Raw genomic sequence first — 16,889 nt, forward strand, 5'->3', positions numbered from 1 at the left:
AGGAGACAGGGCAAGATGGAGGCGGCCGAGACCCTGGAGGAGTGTGCCATGAGATCACGCAAACAGGTGCACACGCACACACACACACATACACACACACACGCGCACTCACACACACACACTCACACACACACACATTCTTGTACATCTATCTGTATGAGGACGATCATTGACACAATGCAATCTCTAGCCGCTTAACATAACCTTACCCATCACAACTAAGTGCCTAACCCGACCCCTGACCCTAAACCGACCCTTAACCTCATTATAACCTGATCCCTAAAACCAAGTCTTGACCCTCAAACAGGCCTTTAAAGGCTCTCAGAAACTGAGGACCGGCCAACATGTCCTCACTTTACTCTCTCTGTCCTCACTCCAATGTTCTAAAACTCAAACTGGTCCTCACAAAGATAGTTGTACAAGTACACACACACACACACACACACTCTCACACACACACTCTCTCACACACACACTCTCTCACACACACGCACACACACACACACTCTCTCGCACACACACACTCACACACACACACACACACACACACAGACACTCTCACACACACGCGCACACACACACACACACACACACACAGACCCACACACAGAGACCCACACACACAGACACTCTCACACACACATACACACACACAGACCCACACACACAGACACTCTCACACACACACACACACACACATACACACACACAGACCCACACACACAGACACTCTCACACACACACTCACACACACACACCTCACTCGCTTTAGACGTGTTTGTAAATGATGTTTCATGTGTTTTCTCTCGTGTGTTTCCTTCTGCTTCTCCGAGGATCAGAGCATCAGTGTGAGTCCTGAAGCGGTGCAGGCACACACACACACACACACACACACACACACACACACACACACACTGGAGGAGTGGATCAGAGCATCAGTGTGAGTCCTGAAGCGGTGCAGGCACACACACACACACACACACACACACACACACACACACTGGAGGAGTGGATCAGAGCATCAGTGTGAGTCCTGAAGCGGTGCAGGCACACACACACACACACACACACACACACACACACACTGGAGGAGTGGATCAGAGCATCAGTGTGAGTCCTGAAGCGGTGCAGGCACACACACACACACACACACACACACACACTGGAGGAGTGGATCAGAGCATCAGTGTGAGTCCTGACGCACGGCTGTCAACACGCCTCAAACGCTCAATTCAAATAACTTTCTTAAATATGATCAAAATTCAAATTATATTCGAGTTCTAAAGGCAATACTTAGATAAACAGTACAGTACTATCTCCTATGCTAACAGACACACACCGCGTCAGTTACGCATCATCAAGTCTCGCACGCCTCGACACACCAAACATTTGTTTTTTACATTCGAATGTGCATTTATTAATTTATTCAACGAATATTCAAAATTCGTATTTTTATTTGACAGCCCTACGATGAAGACACTCAGCCGTCATCTGTCAGAGTCTCTCCCATGATGCTGTGTGTTCTGATGTGTGTGTGTGTGTGTGTGTGTGTGTGTTGTGCATTGCAGTCAAGTCAAGTCATCTTCATTTATATAGCGCTTTTAAGGATGTAGATTGTTCCAAAGCGGCTTTACAGAGATACAAGGATAGTTTAAAGTAACAGAGATTGTTTTGGCTTTATAGCAGTTCTTGAATAAAGTTATTTTCCAGCTAAAGTTAATTTGATTGATTCACTTCCGTCGCAACGATCATTAGTTATTAACTTAGGGGCCGCTAACACACACCGTTCTAACAGGAAACTCTACACAGACTTTAAACGCTAAACCTGTGAGAACGCTGATGGCGCACATGCGTATTACGAGTTCAGGCTATTGGTGTGCGCGTTTGGATATATGTGCGCGTTCTGGAATTCCCTACAAACCAAGCCTTAAAAAACTACTTGTCTGGCCTTCATATTTTGATATAGAATTGTATCACTTCGGGGTTGATACGCGAACCGCATTTTCCCGACAACACTTTATCTGGAGTGGTAAAGGGATCCTCCATAGGGAGAGACTAGTTGGCACTTCAGCACTGCGTTGGATCGGGTCCAGGCGAAGGTCCTTCATCAGATCTGGATACGGCCTGGATGCGGCAGGCTGCAGGAAAACCTCGGGATAAACAAAGACACTAAAATTAGCATAGACGCTATTCTTCTTATGATGTAACCAGTACATCAGGATTTATGGGAAGTGTTCCCGGTTCCGGCTGATCTAATCTATGCAGCCTAACATTGAATTATAGAAGTCTATAGTGTGTTATGTGAATGCTAGGTCAAAGAGATGTGTCTTTAGTCTAGCTTTTAGTCTAGCTTTGAACTGACAGAGTGTGTCTGCTTCCCGGACAATGTTAGGAAGACTGTTCCAGAGTTTTGGTGCTAAATAGGAGAAGGATCTGCCGCCAGCAGTCGATTTTGATATTCTAGGTATTATCAACTGGCCGGAGTTTTGAGATCGCAATAGACGTGAAGGACTATAATGCGTTAAGAGCTCGCTCAAGCACTGCGGAGCTAAACCATTTAGTGCTTTGTAAGTAATCAGCAATATTTTAAAATGTATACGATGTTTAATAGGGAGCCAGTGCAGTGTTGACAGAACCGGGCTAATATGGTCATACTTCCTGGTTCTGGTAAGAACTCGAGCTGCTGTGTTTTGGACCAGCTGTAGTTTGTTTATTAAGCGTGCAGGGCAACCACCCAGTAGAGCATTACAGTAATCTAGCCTTGAGCTCATGAACGCATGAACTAACTGTTCCGCATTTGTCAATGAGAGCATATGGCGTAATTTAGATATATTTTTAAGATGGAAGAATGCAGTTTTACAGATACTAGACACGTGACTTTCAAATGAACGATTGGTATCAAAGAGCACACACACACACACACACACACACACACACACACACACACACCCACACCCAGGTTCCTGACCGACGACGAAGACTTGATAGAGCAGCCATCAAGTGTTAGACTGTATTCTAGATTATTACGTGTGGAAGTTTTTTGTCCAATAATTAGAATCTCTGTTTTTTCAGAATTTAGTAGTAGAAAATTACGAGTCATCCAGTCTTTATATCAGCTGTGCATTCCGTTAATTTAGTGAATTGGTAGTTTTCGTTAGGTTGTGAAGAAAGTGTGTGTATGTGTGTTCTGATGTTGATCGTGTGTGTGTGTGTGTGTGTGTGTCAGGGCCTGGACCCGGTCCATCAGACGCGTGTGTCGGAGCTGCTGAAGGAGAGCGAGCGCCGCAGAGAGTGTGTGTCCAGCGTGAAGTACGAGAGCGGCTCTGAGGCGGGCGATGAAGTGAGTATGGCAGTGGAGTGGAGCGGGGTGAGTACACATCCACCAACCAATCACAGCGCAGCGCTCGGCAGGGGCCTGATGACATCAGCAAAACATCAGCTTCCTCCTTTCATACACAAACATCCTTAAATCAAGAGACGTTTACTGGAGAAGCACACTGACTGAAGATATTAACTCTTGTATTAAAGTGAAGTGAGTTTATGCTTCAAACAAGAACGAATATCTGCCAAAAATACATTTCACAGTTTCCCTTTGACGTATATTTGTTCTTATTTTAAAGTCCCCCTGTAGTCAATCATTTTACCCTTAAAACCATAGACTGTTTTAACATATGTGCGTAGTGTGTGTGACGTCACCGTAGTGTTTCTGAAGAGTGTTTCTGAAGCCCAAAGTGGGCGGAGCCGGCCGTCGCCATCTTGTTTGCGCGTCACTCCCAGATAAACGAAAATGTGCGGTGAGGCGGATTAGCTGAGGTGACGTGACGCTAACGCTAGCAGACAAAAGGCTAGTAGTGACATCAGCAGCAATACACCTGTCACTCAAGTGGCCACGCCCTTAATTATGCAGAACTTTAAGGCTTAATATAATTTAAACGGATGAGTTATAAAAATATTCACCCCCTCACAGTCGTCATGAAGGACAACATTAGCGATATAGACCAAAACCACTTTTTGCACCAGACTGTAAACATGTTTATTTCTGCTGTAATGTTGGGCATTTTAACATGAGGAATTATGGGATAGACTCTCTTCTGTCTCTAGTGGCCAGTCGATGAACTGCAGTTTAATCACTTCAGTGTTGATTCAAGAGAGAGATCGGAAGGTTGCCGCTTGCTCAAACTCATCTCTGATCACCAAAATTACATATTTAAAAGTTTTTCCTTGAAAAGAATGTCTTCATGCCTTAAAATATCTTGAATGTAACTCGACACCCTTGCCTCATTTAGTATGCGCGGTTCTATGAATATGCAAATGAGCCCCGCCTCCACTCACTCACTCAGCTCAGAGATCCACTGGTTGACGATCACACGTTGATCTGATTGGTTACAAGGTAGTTTGTGACGTCAGAAACACCAGCGATTTCAAAGCGTGTTTTTGAGACTGTCTTTGGTTCACTGCAGTTTTAAGGAGGAAATACTCAGCAATGGAGTCGACTTATGAATTTACACATGGTTTGTCTTAAAGCATATTAAAAACACCACATAGACACATAAACAACATTAAAAGCTGGATTTTCACCACAGGGGGACTTTAAGCATTTAATTTTGATGCATTTCTCATTAAACAAGTCTTAATATCTTCAGTGATTTTGCTTCTTCTCCAGTAAATGTATCTTGATTTAAGAATGTTTAGATATTTTTACTGTAAAACGAGACAGAAACACTGAGGAAGAAGATGATTTCTTGCCGTGTGTCTGATCTCGACGGTCTTCTGTCGAGCGCCTGCTCTTCTCGAGGTCTTTATGAGCTGATTGTGTGTCCTGGCATGTTTGTGCTGATTTAACATGCTTGTGTGTGTGTATGAACATGTGTGTGAGCATCTCTGAAACACACAGATCCTCACCAGAACACGGCCAGGTCACATGACCCGAGATCATCAAGCTCAAGTTATTGTTTTGATTTCGGGCTGACATGTGACCTGCTCGTGTCCTCGTGCGGTTCAGTCACATGATGCTCGGTCTGATGTCATATCCTGCATGTGAAGCCTCATGCGTTCGGTCATTAACACCAGCTAGTGTGTGGAATGATATAATAATCATAATCATGATGACATGAAGCTGTGAACGCGCCACTAAAGCACTCGCGCTCTCTCGCCCTTCACCGCTTCTTACACACGGACTTGCCTTGACTAGTTTTGAGTGTGTGTGTATGTGTGTGTTTAACACAAGCTAAAACATGTGGAAGAATCTGTCAGGACAAACACACACTCACTAGTCTGAATGTCACATGCAGTGTTGTGTGTTTTGTTCCTGGATTGTTAGATATTTGAACTGGGACATGAGCTGAAACGCATCAGATGTGTGTGTGTGTGTGTGTGTGTGTTGTGACGGTGTGTGTTTCTGTGTGATTCCTCAGGCCGTGCGCGTAAGACTGTGGATGTGAAGATGACATTCATACCCAGAATAAATCAATCTTGCATTCTCAGATTGTTTGTGTCTCATAACGATCTCACACACTCATTAGTGTTGACGTGACGCTCGGCATGCATGTGTGTGTGTGTGTGTGTGTGTGTGTGTGTGTGTGTGTGTGTGCGTGCATGAGACTTGCATGAGTCTGTGTGCTCAACATCACTTCTTGTTACTAACCTGCCACGTCATCGCAGTTGTTGCCATGACAACCAATCAGCCAATAAGGGGCCGCCTTTCCCAACAGCGTCGCTAGTCGCTAGTTAGCGATTTCAGCTCTACTCATGAGGCTTCTGGGAAATGCAACCGTGATCAGTTTTCCCAACACAGTGGATTGTGGGATTGTGCTCTTCCCTTCTCCGGTCCTTCATCACATCCAGAGACACTCAACATCAGTTTAAGACTTTTAAATCAAGATTGTTTTAATGTTTCTGAAAGAGACTCTTCTGCTCATTGATCAAAAATACAGTAAAAAGAGTGAAATATTATTCCAATGTAAATCAGCTGTTTTCTATGTGAATATACATCCATCCATCTTCTTCCGCTTATCCGGGGCCGGGTCGTGGGGGCAGCAGTCTAAGCAAAGATGCCCAGACTTCCCTCTCCCTAGACACTTCCTCCAGCTCTTCCGGGGGGACACCGAGGCGTTCCCAGGCCAGCCGGGAGACATAGTCCCTCCAGCGTGTCCTAGGTCTTCCCTGTGGTCTCCTCCCGGTGGGACGTGCCCGGAACACCATCCCGGGAAGGCGTCCAGGAGGCATCCGGAACAGATGCACGAGCCACCTCAGCTGACCCCTCTCGATGTGGAGGAGCAGCGGCTCTACTCTGAGCTCCTCCCGAGTGACCGAGCTCCTCACCCTATCTCTAATGGATCGCCCAGCCACCCTGTGGAGAAAGCTCATGTCGGCCGCTTGTATCCGGGATCTTGTCCTTTCGCTCATGACCATAGGTGAGAGTAGGAACGTAGATTGACCGGTAAATCGAGAGCTTCGCCTTGCGGCTCAGCTCTTTCTTCACCACGACAGACCGGTACAGCGACCGCATTACTGCAGAAGCTGCACCGATCTGCCTGTCAATCTCCCGTTCCATCCTTCCCTCACTCGTGAACAAGACCCCAAGATACTTGAACTCCTCCACTTGAGGCAGGAACTCTCCACCAACCTGAAGCGGGCAAGCCACCCTTTTCCGACTGAGAACCATGGCCTCGGATTTGGAGGCGCTGATTCTCATCCCAGCCGCTTCACACTCGGCTGCAAACCGTCCCAGTGCATGCTGAAGGTCCTGGACTGATGGGGCCAGCACGACAACATCATCCGCAAAGAGCAGAGACGAAATCGTGTGGTCCCCAAACCTGACACCCTCCGGCCCCTGGCTGCGCCTAGAAATTCTGTCCATAAAAATTATGAACAAAACCGACGACAAAGGGCAGCCCTGCCGGAGTCCAACATGCACCGGGAACAAGTCTGACTTACTGCCGGCAATGCGAACCAAGCTCCTGCTCCGGTCGTAAAGGGACCGGACAGCCCTTAGCAAAGGGCCCTGGACCCCATACTCCCAGAGCACCCTCCACAGGCCGCCGCGAGGGACACAGTCGAATGCCTTCTCCAAATCCACAAAGCACATGTGGATTGGTTGGGCAAACTCCCATGAACTCTCCAGCACCCTGTAGAGGGTATAGAGCTGGTCCAGAGTTCCACGACCGGGATGAAAACCGCACTGTTCCTCCTGAATCTGAGGTTCTACTATCGGCCATATTCTCCTCTCCAGTACCCTGGCATAGTCTTTCCCGGGGAGGCTGAGAAGTGGGATCCCCCTGTAGTTGGAACACACCCTCCGGTCCCCCTTCTTAAAAAGAGGGACCACCACCCCGGTCTGCCAGTCCAAAGGTACTGTCCCCGACCGCCACGCGATGCTGCAGAGGCGTGTCAGCCAAGACAGCCCCACAACACCCAGAGACTTGAGGTACTCAGGGCGGATCTCATCCACCCCCGGTGCCTTGCCACCGAGGAGCTTCTTGACTACCTCGGAGACTTCAGCTTGGGTGATGGACGAGTCCACCTCTGAGCCCTTAGCCTCTGCTTCCTCAAAGGAAGACGTGTCAGCGGGATTGAGGAGTATTCCTTCCACCGTCCGATGATATCCCCAGTCGAGGTCAACAGCTGCCCACCTCCACTGTAAACAGTGTTGGTAGGGCACTGCTTCCCTCTCCTGAGGCGCCGGACGGTTTGACAGAATCTCTTCGAGGCCGACCGATAGTCCTTCTCCATGGCCTCACCGAACTCTTCCCAAGCCCGATTTTTTGCCTCCAGAACCACCCGGGCTGCAGTCCGCTTGGCCTGCCGGTACCCGTCAGCTGCCTCAGGAGTCCCACAAGCCAGCCAGGCCCGATAGGACTTCTTCTTCAGCTTGACAGCATCCCTTACTTCCGGTGTCCACCACCGGGTTCAGGGATTGCCGCCTCGACCGGCACCGGAGACCTTACGGCCACAGCTCAGAGTGGCCGCGTCAACAATGGAGGTGGAGAACATGGTCCACTCGGACTCAATATCACCAGATTCCCTCGGGATCCGGTCGAAGCTCTGCCAGAGGTGGAAGTTGAAGATCTCTCTGACAGGAGACTCGGCCAAACATTCCCAGCAGACCCTCACAGTACGTTTGGGTCTTCCGAGTCTGTCCAGCTTCCTCCCCTGTCATCGGATCCAACTCACCAGCAGGTGGTGATCAGTTGACAGCTCCGGCCCTCTCTTCACCCGAGTGTCCAAGACATACGGCCAGAGGTCAGATGAAACGACCACAAAGTCGATCATTGACCTCCGGCCTAGGGTGTCCTGGTGCCACGTGCACTGATGGACACCCTTATGCTTGAACATGGTGTTCGTTATGGACAAGCTGTAACTAGCACAGAAGTCCAATAACAGAAGATCAGATCAGGGGGGCCGTTCCTCCCAATCACGCCCCTCCAGGTGTCACTGTTGCTGCCCACGTGGGCGTTGAAGTCCCCCAGTAGAACGACGGAGTCCCCAGTCGGAGCACTTTCCAGCACCCCTTCCAGAGACCCCAAGAGGGCTGGGTACTCTGCACTGCCATTTGGCCCATAGGCGCACACAACAGTGAGAGACCTATCCCCGACCCGAAGGCACAGGGAAACGACTCTCTCGTTCACTGGGGTGAACTCCAACACATGGAGGCTGAGCTGGGGGGCTATAAGCAAACCCACACTAGCCGGCCGCCTCTCACCATGGGCAACTCCAGAGTGGTAGAGAGTCCATCCTCTCTCTAGGAATGTGGTTCCAGAACCCAAGCCGTGCGTGGAGGTGATCCTGACTATCTCTAGTCGGTACCTCTCAACCTCACGCACAATCTCAGGCTCCTTCCCCGCCAGAGAGGTGACGTACCACGTCCCTAGAGCTAGTTTCCGTGTCCAGGGATCGGGTTGTCGAGGCCCCCGCCTTCGACTGCCGCCTGATCCACTATGCGCCGGCCCCTTACGGTCCCTCCTGCAGGTGGTGAGCCCACGGGAGGGCGGCCCCACGTCGCTCCTTCGGGCTGAGCCCGGCCGGACCCCATGGGTGGAGGCCCGGCCACCAGGCGCTGGCATACAAGCCCCAACCCCGGGCCTGGCTCCAGGGTGGGGCCCCGGCTGCGCCATGCCGGGCGACGTCATGGTCCTCGATTTTAAGTCCATCATAAGAGGTTTTTGAACCGCTCTTAGCCTGACCCGTCACCTAGGACCTGTTTGCCTTGGGAGACCCTATCAGGGGCATATAGCCCCAGACAACATAGCTCCTAGGGTCATTCGGGTACTCAAACCCCTCCACCACGGTAAGGTGGCAGTTCAAGGAGGGGATGAATATACAGTACAGTATAATTTATTCCTGTGATCAAAACTGAATTTTCAGCATCATTACTCCAGTCTTCAGTGTCACATGATCCTTCAGAAATCACTCTAATATGATGATTTGATGCTCAAGAAACATTTATTATTATCAGTGTTGAAAACAGTCATATTTTTGTGGAAACTGTGATACATTTCATTTCTCATGATTCTTTGATGAATAGAAAGTTGAAAAGAACAGCATTTACTTGAAACAGAATCTTTTGTCACATTATAAATTTCTTTACTGTCACTTTTGATCAATTTAATGCGTCCTTGATGAATAAAACTTTTAATCGAACTCACTCCAGACATGGAATGTTAGAGTATCTTGTTAATAATGTTTCACTGTTTTTACTGTATTTTTGATCAAATAAATGCAGATTTGATGAGCAGAAGAGACTCTTACACAAACAATTTAATCATCATAATAATTTCAGACTTTTGAGTGACAGTGTAATATAAACACTCGACACACAGCATTATGAAATACACACACACACACAGACAGACACACAGACAGACACACAGACAGACACACACACACACACACACAGACACACACACACAGACACACACACACAGGCCACACGTTTGTTCGAAATGACCTCTTAATTGTATACTATCTCTCTCTCCCTCTCTCTGTATCTCTCTCCCTCTCTCTCTCCCTCTCTCTCTCCCTCTCTCTCTGTATCTCTCTCCCTCTCTCTCTATCCCTCTCTCTGTATCTCTCTCTCTATCTCTCTGTATCCCTCTCTCTCTCTGTCTCTCTCTCTCTCTCTCTCTCTCCATCAGGCATAAGGCCATCCAGAGTTTCCTCCACCCTCTTCCTCCTCACACAGGAAGTGATGTGTGTGGTGTGTTCGCATCATCATCCTCTGGTGTAGCGGCTCTTTACTCCTCCGTCTCTCCTGATCCTGCTCTTCTTTTCTTCTGTCTCGTGATCGTCTTCATCTCTCCGTCTCTCTCTGATGATGATGATGATGATGATGATGATGGTTTTCTGTGGTTTTGAACAGATTCTGGTGTTGAACAATCATTGTTGATGTTTCACAGAAACCTTGAACTTGCTATTGAAACTTTTTTGTATTACGTGATAAAGGATGTTTTGATGTCGCTTGAGGACGTGTGTGTGACACACACACCCAAAGCTGAACAACACAACGAACACAGTGTGTTTACTGCACGTCTGTGCTTCAGTGTCAGTGACGTTACAGTGTTAGCGCTCGCCGTGGGGTTAGAGGCAGTGTTCTGGACCTGTCAATCATTTATATTATATTTCAGCTAATTACACTAATGAGAAATGCTCGTGTTGTGTGTGTGTGTGTGTGTGTTTATCAGAGAAATGCTTGTGTTGTGTGTGTGTTTATCAGAGAAATGCTCGTGTTGTGTGTGTGTGTTTATCAGAGAAATGCTTGTGTTGTGTGTGTGTGTGTGTGTGTGTTTATCAGAGAAATGCTTGTGTTGTGTGTGTGTTTATCAGAGAAATGCTCGTGTTGTGTGTGTGTGTTTATCAGAGAAATGCTTGTGTTGTGTGTGTGTTTATCAGACACATGCGCTGATGATTTGAAACATGCTCCTCGTTGCGACTCGATCTCGTGTGTGAACAGCGATTCTGAGCGATTGAAGCGTTTGATTGAGTTTGTTGAGTGTGTTCTTGGATACACACACACACACACACACACACACACACACACACACACACACACACTGAACACACATCAGTGTTTGATCTCGATGAAAGGCCTTAAAGACGCGGTTCAGTTCAGTTTATGTCTGTGCTCTCCTTTATTTCCACATTTCCACTGACGATGATTGATCATCATTCGGAGACACTGCTGGACAACGACGAATCGCATCCAAAATAAAAGTTTGTGTTTACATAATATACGTGTGTACTGTGTATAATTATGTTGTATATATAAATACACACACATGCATGTATATATTTTACGATTTTTTTATTTATTTATATATAAATTATATATAAACACAGTCAAACCAAAAATTATTCAGACACCAGATATCATTATTGATATGTTCTACTAGTGTGATCAGGACACTATAGTTCAGTTCTGTAAGTGAGGAGAGCAGAATAAAGTAAACTGTGACATATTATACCCAAATATTCTTCATTCAGTGACTACCAGTGACATTAATGAACATTTGGGTCCAAAAATGATTCGGACACTTTGAGCTGATCATGTTTTGCTGAAGTGTGTTTTCTTTAATTGCTAATGCTCTTTTTACACACACACTGAACACAATGAAGCATTTTCTAAACTATAGTGAATAAACTGTGATAATGTGAGAAATGTTGAAGCTGTCTGAATAAATGTTGGTTTGACTGTATATACAGTATATACATGTGTGTGTATTTATATATACAAAATAATTATTCACAGTACACACACACATACTGTATATTATGTAAACACAAACTTTTATTTTGGATGCGATTAATCACGAATAATTGTTGCACAGCCCTATTCCACCCACACACACACACACACACACACACTCTCACACACACACACACACACTCTCACGCACGCACTCACTCACTCACTCACACACACACACACACATTAAAACATTTCTCCGGTTCTCTCGATAACTGGTGTGTTTATGAGTGTGTCGTGGAGTTCTGCTTATTTATTGACGCTCTTCTTCTGATGTGTGTGTGTGTGTGTGTGTTCTTCACAGCATTTGTTCTTCCATAGTGAGTAGATCTGCTAATAATTATATGACGTATTACTCCACTGCATTGTGATGTTTGTTGATATCTTCAATAAAGGTTTCATTTCTGAACTTTCTCATGTTCTATATCAGTGTATGTTTAAAAATTTGATCTGTTTTTATATTGAGATCAAGTGTTTTGAATGTTATTTAATAAATAATGAAACAGTTTAATGATGTACATCTGAGTTTTCAGTGTTCCTGGTGTGATCTGCATATAAAGAGTTCATGTGTTTTATAATATACAAGAATCAATCCTGATTAAAGCTGGAACTGCACACGAACAAAATATGATCTTCTTCCTCGTGATGACGAGATATCGGCGAGATATGATCATTTATAATGTTATCGGCCGATAAGAAAAATGTGTCCGATATATTAAAGCCGATGAATAATGTATTATTTCCTCCAGCTGAGACGCTTCAGATGCGACTGATCATCATGATGGCTCTGAATTGATCACTTTAGAAAGTAAAACACAGTTCAGTGCCACACGTCTGTCATATCGGCTTCTTAACATCATCATGAGAACAACATAAATGTGTGTTTGGGTCGAGGCTGTTAATGATGACACTTTTGTTTTTGTAATCAGGCTCTCAAATATTAGATAAAAATTTGGATTTAGATTTATCGCCAATATATCAGTTATCAGCTTTCAAATATAAAGATTATCGGTATCGGCCAAAATGTTAATATCGGTGCATCCCATCCTCTTCTTCTTCAGTGTTTCTGTCTCGTTCTCCAGCACTAATATCTAAACATTCTTAAATCAAGACACATTTACTGGAGAAGAAGCAGAACGACTGAAGATATTAAGGCTTGTTTACTGAGAAATGTCTAAAAGTGAAGTGAGTTTGTGTTTAAAACAAGAACAAATATCTGCCGATGAAGTCAGAAAAATAATCATGTTTTCCCTTTTTAATTAAGTTTTTTTTTTTTTTCAGTAAACAAGTCTTAATATCTTCAGTGATTCTGCTTCTCCAGTAAATGTGTCTTGATTTAAGAATGAATTAGTGCTGGAAAACAAGACAGAAACACTGAGAAGAAGAAGAGCAGGATTTTGTGCATGTTAAGTACACTAGACCCAGCAGAGTGTGTGTGTGTGTGTGTGTGTGTATTGTGCAGTGCAGTGTAATGAGAGTGTGTGTGTGTAATGAGTGTGTGTGTGTGTGTAGGACGGCAGCGGTGTGCTCCAGCGCAGCGGCTCCATCGGGCGGCTCAGAGACGTGTTGCGCAGGAGCAGCGAGAGACTGGTGAAGAAACTACAGGGCAGCGGACCTGCAGACACACACAACAACACGTATGAACACACCACACACACACACACACACAACAACACGTATGAACACACCACACACACACACACACACAACAACACGTATGAACACACCACACACACACACACACACACACAACAACACGTATGAACACACCACACACACACACACACACACACAACAACACGTATGAACACACCACACACACACACACACACACACAACAACACGTATGAACACACCACACACACACACACACACAACAACACGTATGAACACACCACACACACACAACAACACGTATGAACACACCACACACACACAACAACACGTATGAACACACCACACACACACACACACACAACAACACGTATGAACACACCACACACACACACACACACACACAACAACACGTATGAACACACACACACACACACACACACACACACACACAACAACAACACGTATGAACACACCACACACACACACACACAACACGTATGAACACACCACACACACACACACACACAACAACACGTATGAACACACCACACACACACACAACAACACGTATGAACACACCACAGGTGTGCACTGGTGTGCAAAACTTGGCCACTCAATATTTAATATTCAATTATTTTAATTGTCACGATTAAAGTTTTAATTTTATTAAATTGAACAAGCACAACATTCAGCATTCAATCAAATATTCTTAAATATTTAGTATTATTAATAATGCTATTTCAACATAATATCTCATTATTTCGACATAATATGTGTGCGTGCAACAAGCAAGATGTGCATTTGTATGTATATACTATAAATCAGATGAGCCCAGCAACGTTTAATAACACGTTAAGCATTTTCCTCCCATAGAAAACCATTATAAGAACGCTTAAAGTGGCTTAATGCAGATTAGAATGTCCCCTTATTATGTCGAAATAACAGAAATTATGTCGAAATAACGACTTATGTCGAAATAAGGAAATATTATGTTGAAATAATTACTTAATATCTCGAAATAACAAGATAAGTTTTCTTTTTCTTTTTTTTTCTTCACCATGCGGTTCAGGGCTTCCGGAATACAGCCTGAATATAATTGCTTCCAGAAATTATTTTTGGGGGTGCTATCGGGGTGCTTTGGTCTTTCTTGGGGGTGCTGAAGCTCCTGCTAGCCCCTCCCTAGCGCCGCCCATGCTGTCCAGACCGGCCTGATTCTCATGTGTATGAATCTGTGTGTGTGTGTGTGTGTGTGTTTACACTACCGCTCAAAGGTTTATATATATGAATGGAATAATTCCGATTTTCTTAATGTTTTCGAGTCTCTTCTGCTCACCAAGACTTGTTTCGTATGTTTTGCTCTGGATATGTGATCTGTGTGTGTTCTCTCCAGAATGAAGCGCGCCGCTTCACTGAACTTCCTGAACAAGAGTGACGAGAGCTACCAGGTGACAGAACACACTGATGATCACAGAACACACTGATGATCACAGAACACACTGATGATCACAGAACACACTGATGATCACAGAACACACTGATGATCACAGAACACACTGATGATCACAGAACACACTGATCATTCTTTCTGATCTATTCATTGAACATCACCAGTTTGATGAAACCGCTGTTAGGGTTAGGGTTAGGGTTATAGGGTTAGGGTTAGGGTTATAGGGTTAGGGTTAGGGTTATAGGGTTATAGGGTTAGGGTTAGGGTTATAGGGCTTGTGCTGTATTTTATAAAGCGATTAAGCCATTTTACTGCGGTAAAATCACTGTAAATCACGTCACGAGTGCCAATTAAACTCAAGGCTTTTCCGAGACGCTCTTGAGCGATTCAGATCTATGATGTTCCAGATGTCCGGTCTCACCAGGGCCGCGGGAAGTGGGGGTGCTGGGGGTGCTGCAGCACCCCCTGTTTTCACAGAATTGTAAATGCAACGCATGTTTGTTCATTAAAATTTATTAATTTCTAGCATTTAGTCATTTATTTGTAATAAACACTTCAAGTGGGCTATTTAAAAATTGTTATTTATATGTTAAATTATGTTTTTAAAACATAAGCGCAGAGTGTTACGTAGGCTAATATTGTGTGTGTGTGTCGAAAGAATTTGTCCGCAGCTGCTCAAAAAAAAAAAAAAAACCCCAGTCAAAAACCCCACTGTCAGTGTTTTGTAAGGAACAGGCACATATGTCCAATATAGCAGGAGACATTTTAATTGTTTACTAATAAAACAGTTATTTTTTATGTCAGTGTCTGTCGGCTAGACACATTAAGTTGACGACTCGCGAACTTCGCAGCGCCATCAGAGAGACATTCCCCTTTTTATACGAATTACATAAGCAGCGCAGTCTGTTTTCTTTCGTTTTGACTTGTTCTGCTTAAAAGTAGACATTTCAAGCTATCTATATGTCTCAGGTCTGTGAGGCAATAGGCTACTTTATAGGCCTACGCTGAGTTTCGGTTCATTTATGAGACGAGCTCCAGGTTCGCCAGCGCCTCCGTGTCCTGATTATCTATTTTCTAATAGCCTATATTTAGGCTACTTTTTATATATTAAATCCAGACAATTTGTTGATGAAACATCGATTAAAATTAAGATACAATTAATACAAAACTAAATTAAATTTAAAGACAGGCTTTGTGCTTTCAGTTTGAGGTCTCTGTGAAAGTTTTAAAACATTCTTTTGTACTGCTTTAGAGCGCTCACGTCCGTAGCGGAGAACTGTCTGTAACTTTTTTTTAAATTAATTTCTAAAAAAAATGCGACTTAGTCCAGTGCGACCTAGGCTATATATGTTTTTTTCTTCCTCGTGGTGCATTTTTTTGACTGATATGCGACTCCGGAGCGACGTATAAAATAGGCTACGGTAAGTTATTTATTCTTTTTGTGCAAATGTCCCATAAAGTCCCATTCTTTAAGGATTAATTTATGTCCCGTTCACCGGTCCATTGCATTACGAATAAAAGCAGAATCAATAAAGTAAAAAATGTGATGTGCAGTCAGGTGATTTGAGTGTGAGCGCGTTTTTTGACGAGTTTTATAGTCTTAATTGATACTGTTTCTTATTCAAAAGTGGTAGCGCCCCCCCCCCCCCCCCCCCCCAAAAAAAAAACAGCACCCCCAACCTAAAACCTCTTCCCGCGGCCCTGGGTCTCACTGACACTAACTCCGCCATGTTGCGTTGCACTTTCTCCCAGTTATAGAAGTGTTCATTTTGACAGCAAATTTTGATTTAGTTTTAGTCAGTCTTTTGAGTAAAATGCCATTTAGTTTTAGTCATATTTTAGTCATCTGAATTGTTTTAGTTGTAGTCGACGAAATCTACAGTAGATTTATTAAACTAAAATCTAATGGGTTTAGTTCAATTGTAATGCATTCATTTATTTATTTTTATTTTATTTATTCGTCAATGAAATGAACACTGATTCATAGTATTATAAATATGTTGTCTTTGAATATGTAAAGTGTTTGGTGTGAAACCAGAGCCCGTCAGTGGAGTCGATGTTACGGTTCATGTTTCATCTCTCGCT

The 16,889-nt window shown here is 44.5% G+C and overlaps 1 protein-coding gene across 4 annotated transcripts in view; it reads left to right on the plus strand.

The window, feature by feature from the left end:
* Positions 1 to 16,889, plus strand: part of klc1b (kinesin light chain 1b) — a 33,940-nt gene that overhangs the window by 15,485 nt on the left and 1,566 nt on the right. For 2 of the 4 annotated variants that reach the window (XM_084093848.1, XM_084093849.1), the window contains 4 exons: positions 1 to 66; positions 3,227 to 3,367; positions 13,253 to 13,377; positions 14,748 to 14,802. The exon at positions 1 to 66 is cut by the window's left edge and continues 43 nt beyond it. In XM_084093848.1, the coding sequence (XP_083949974.1) occupies positions 1 to 66; positions 3,227 to 3,367; positions 13,253 to 13,377; positions 14,748 to 14,802 (387 nt within the window). Of the gene's footprint in view, positions 67 to 839; positions 1,001 to 3,226; positions 3,368 to 10,133; positions 12,150 to 13,252; positions 13,378 to 14,747; positions 14,803 to 16,889 lie in introns of those variants that run through there. The other 2 variants (XM_084093850.1, XM_084093851.1) reach the window with 2 other exon arrangements.

Source organism: Abramis brama, assembly GCF_963993115.1.
Source record: "Abramis brama genome assembly, chromosome: 19".
NCBI lineage: Eukaryota > Metazoa > Chordata > Actinopteri > Cypriniformes > Leuciscidae > Abramis > Abramis brama.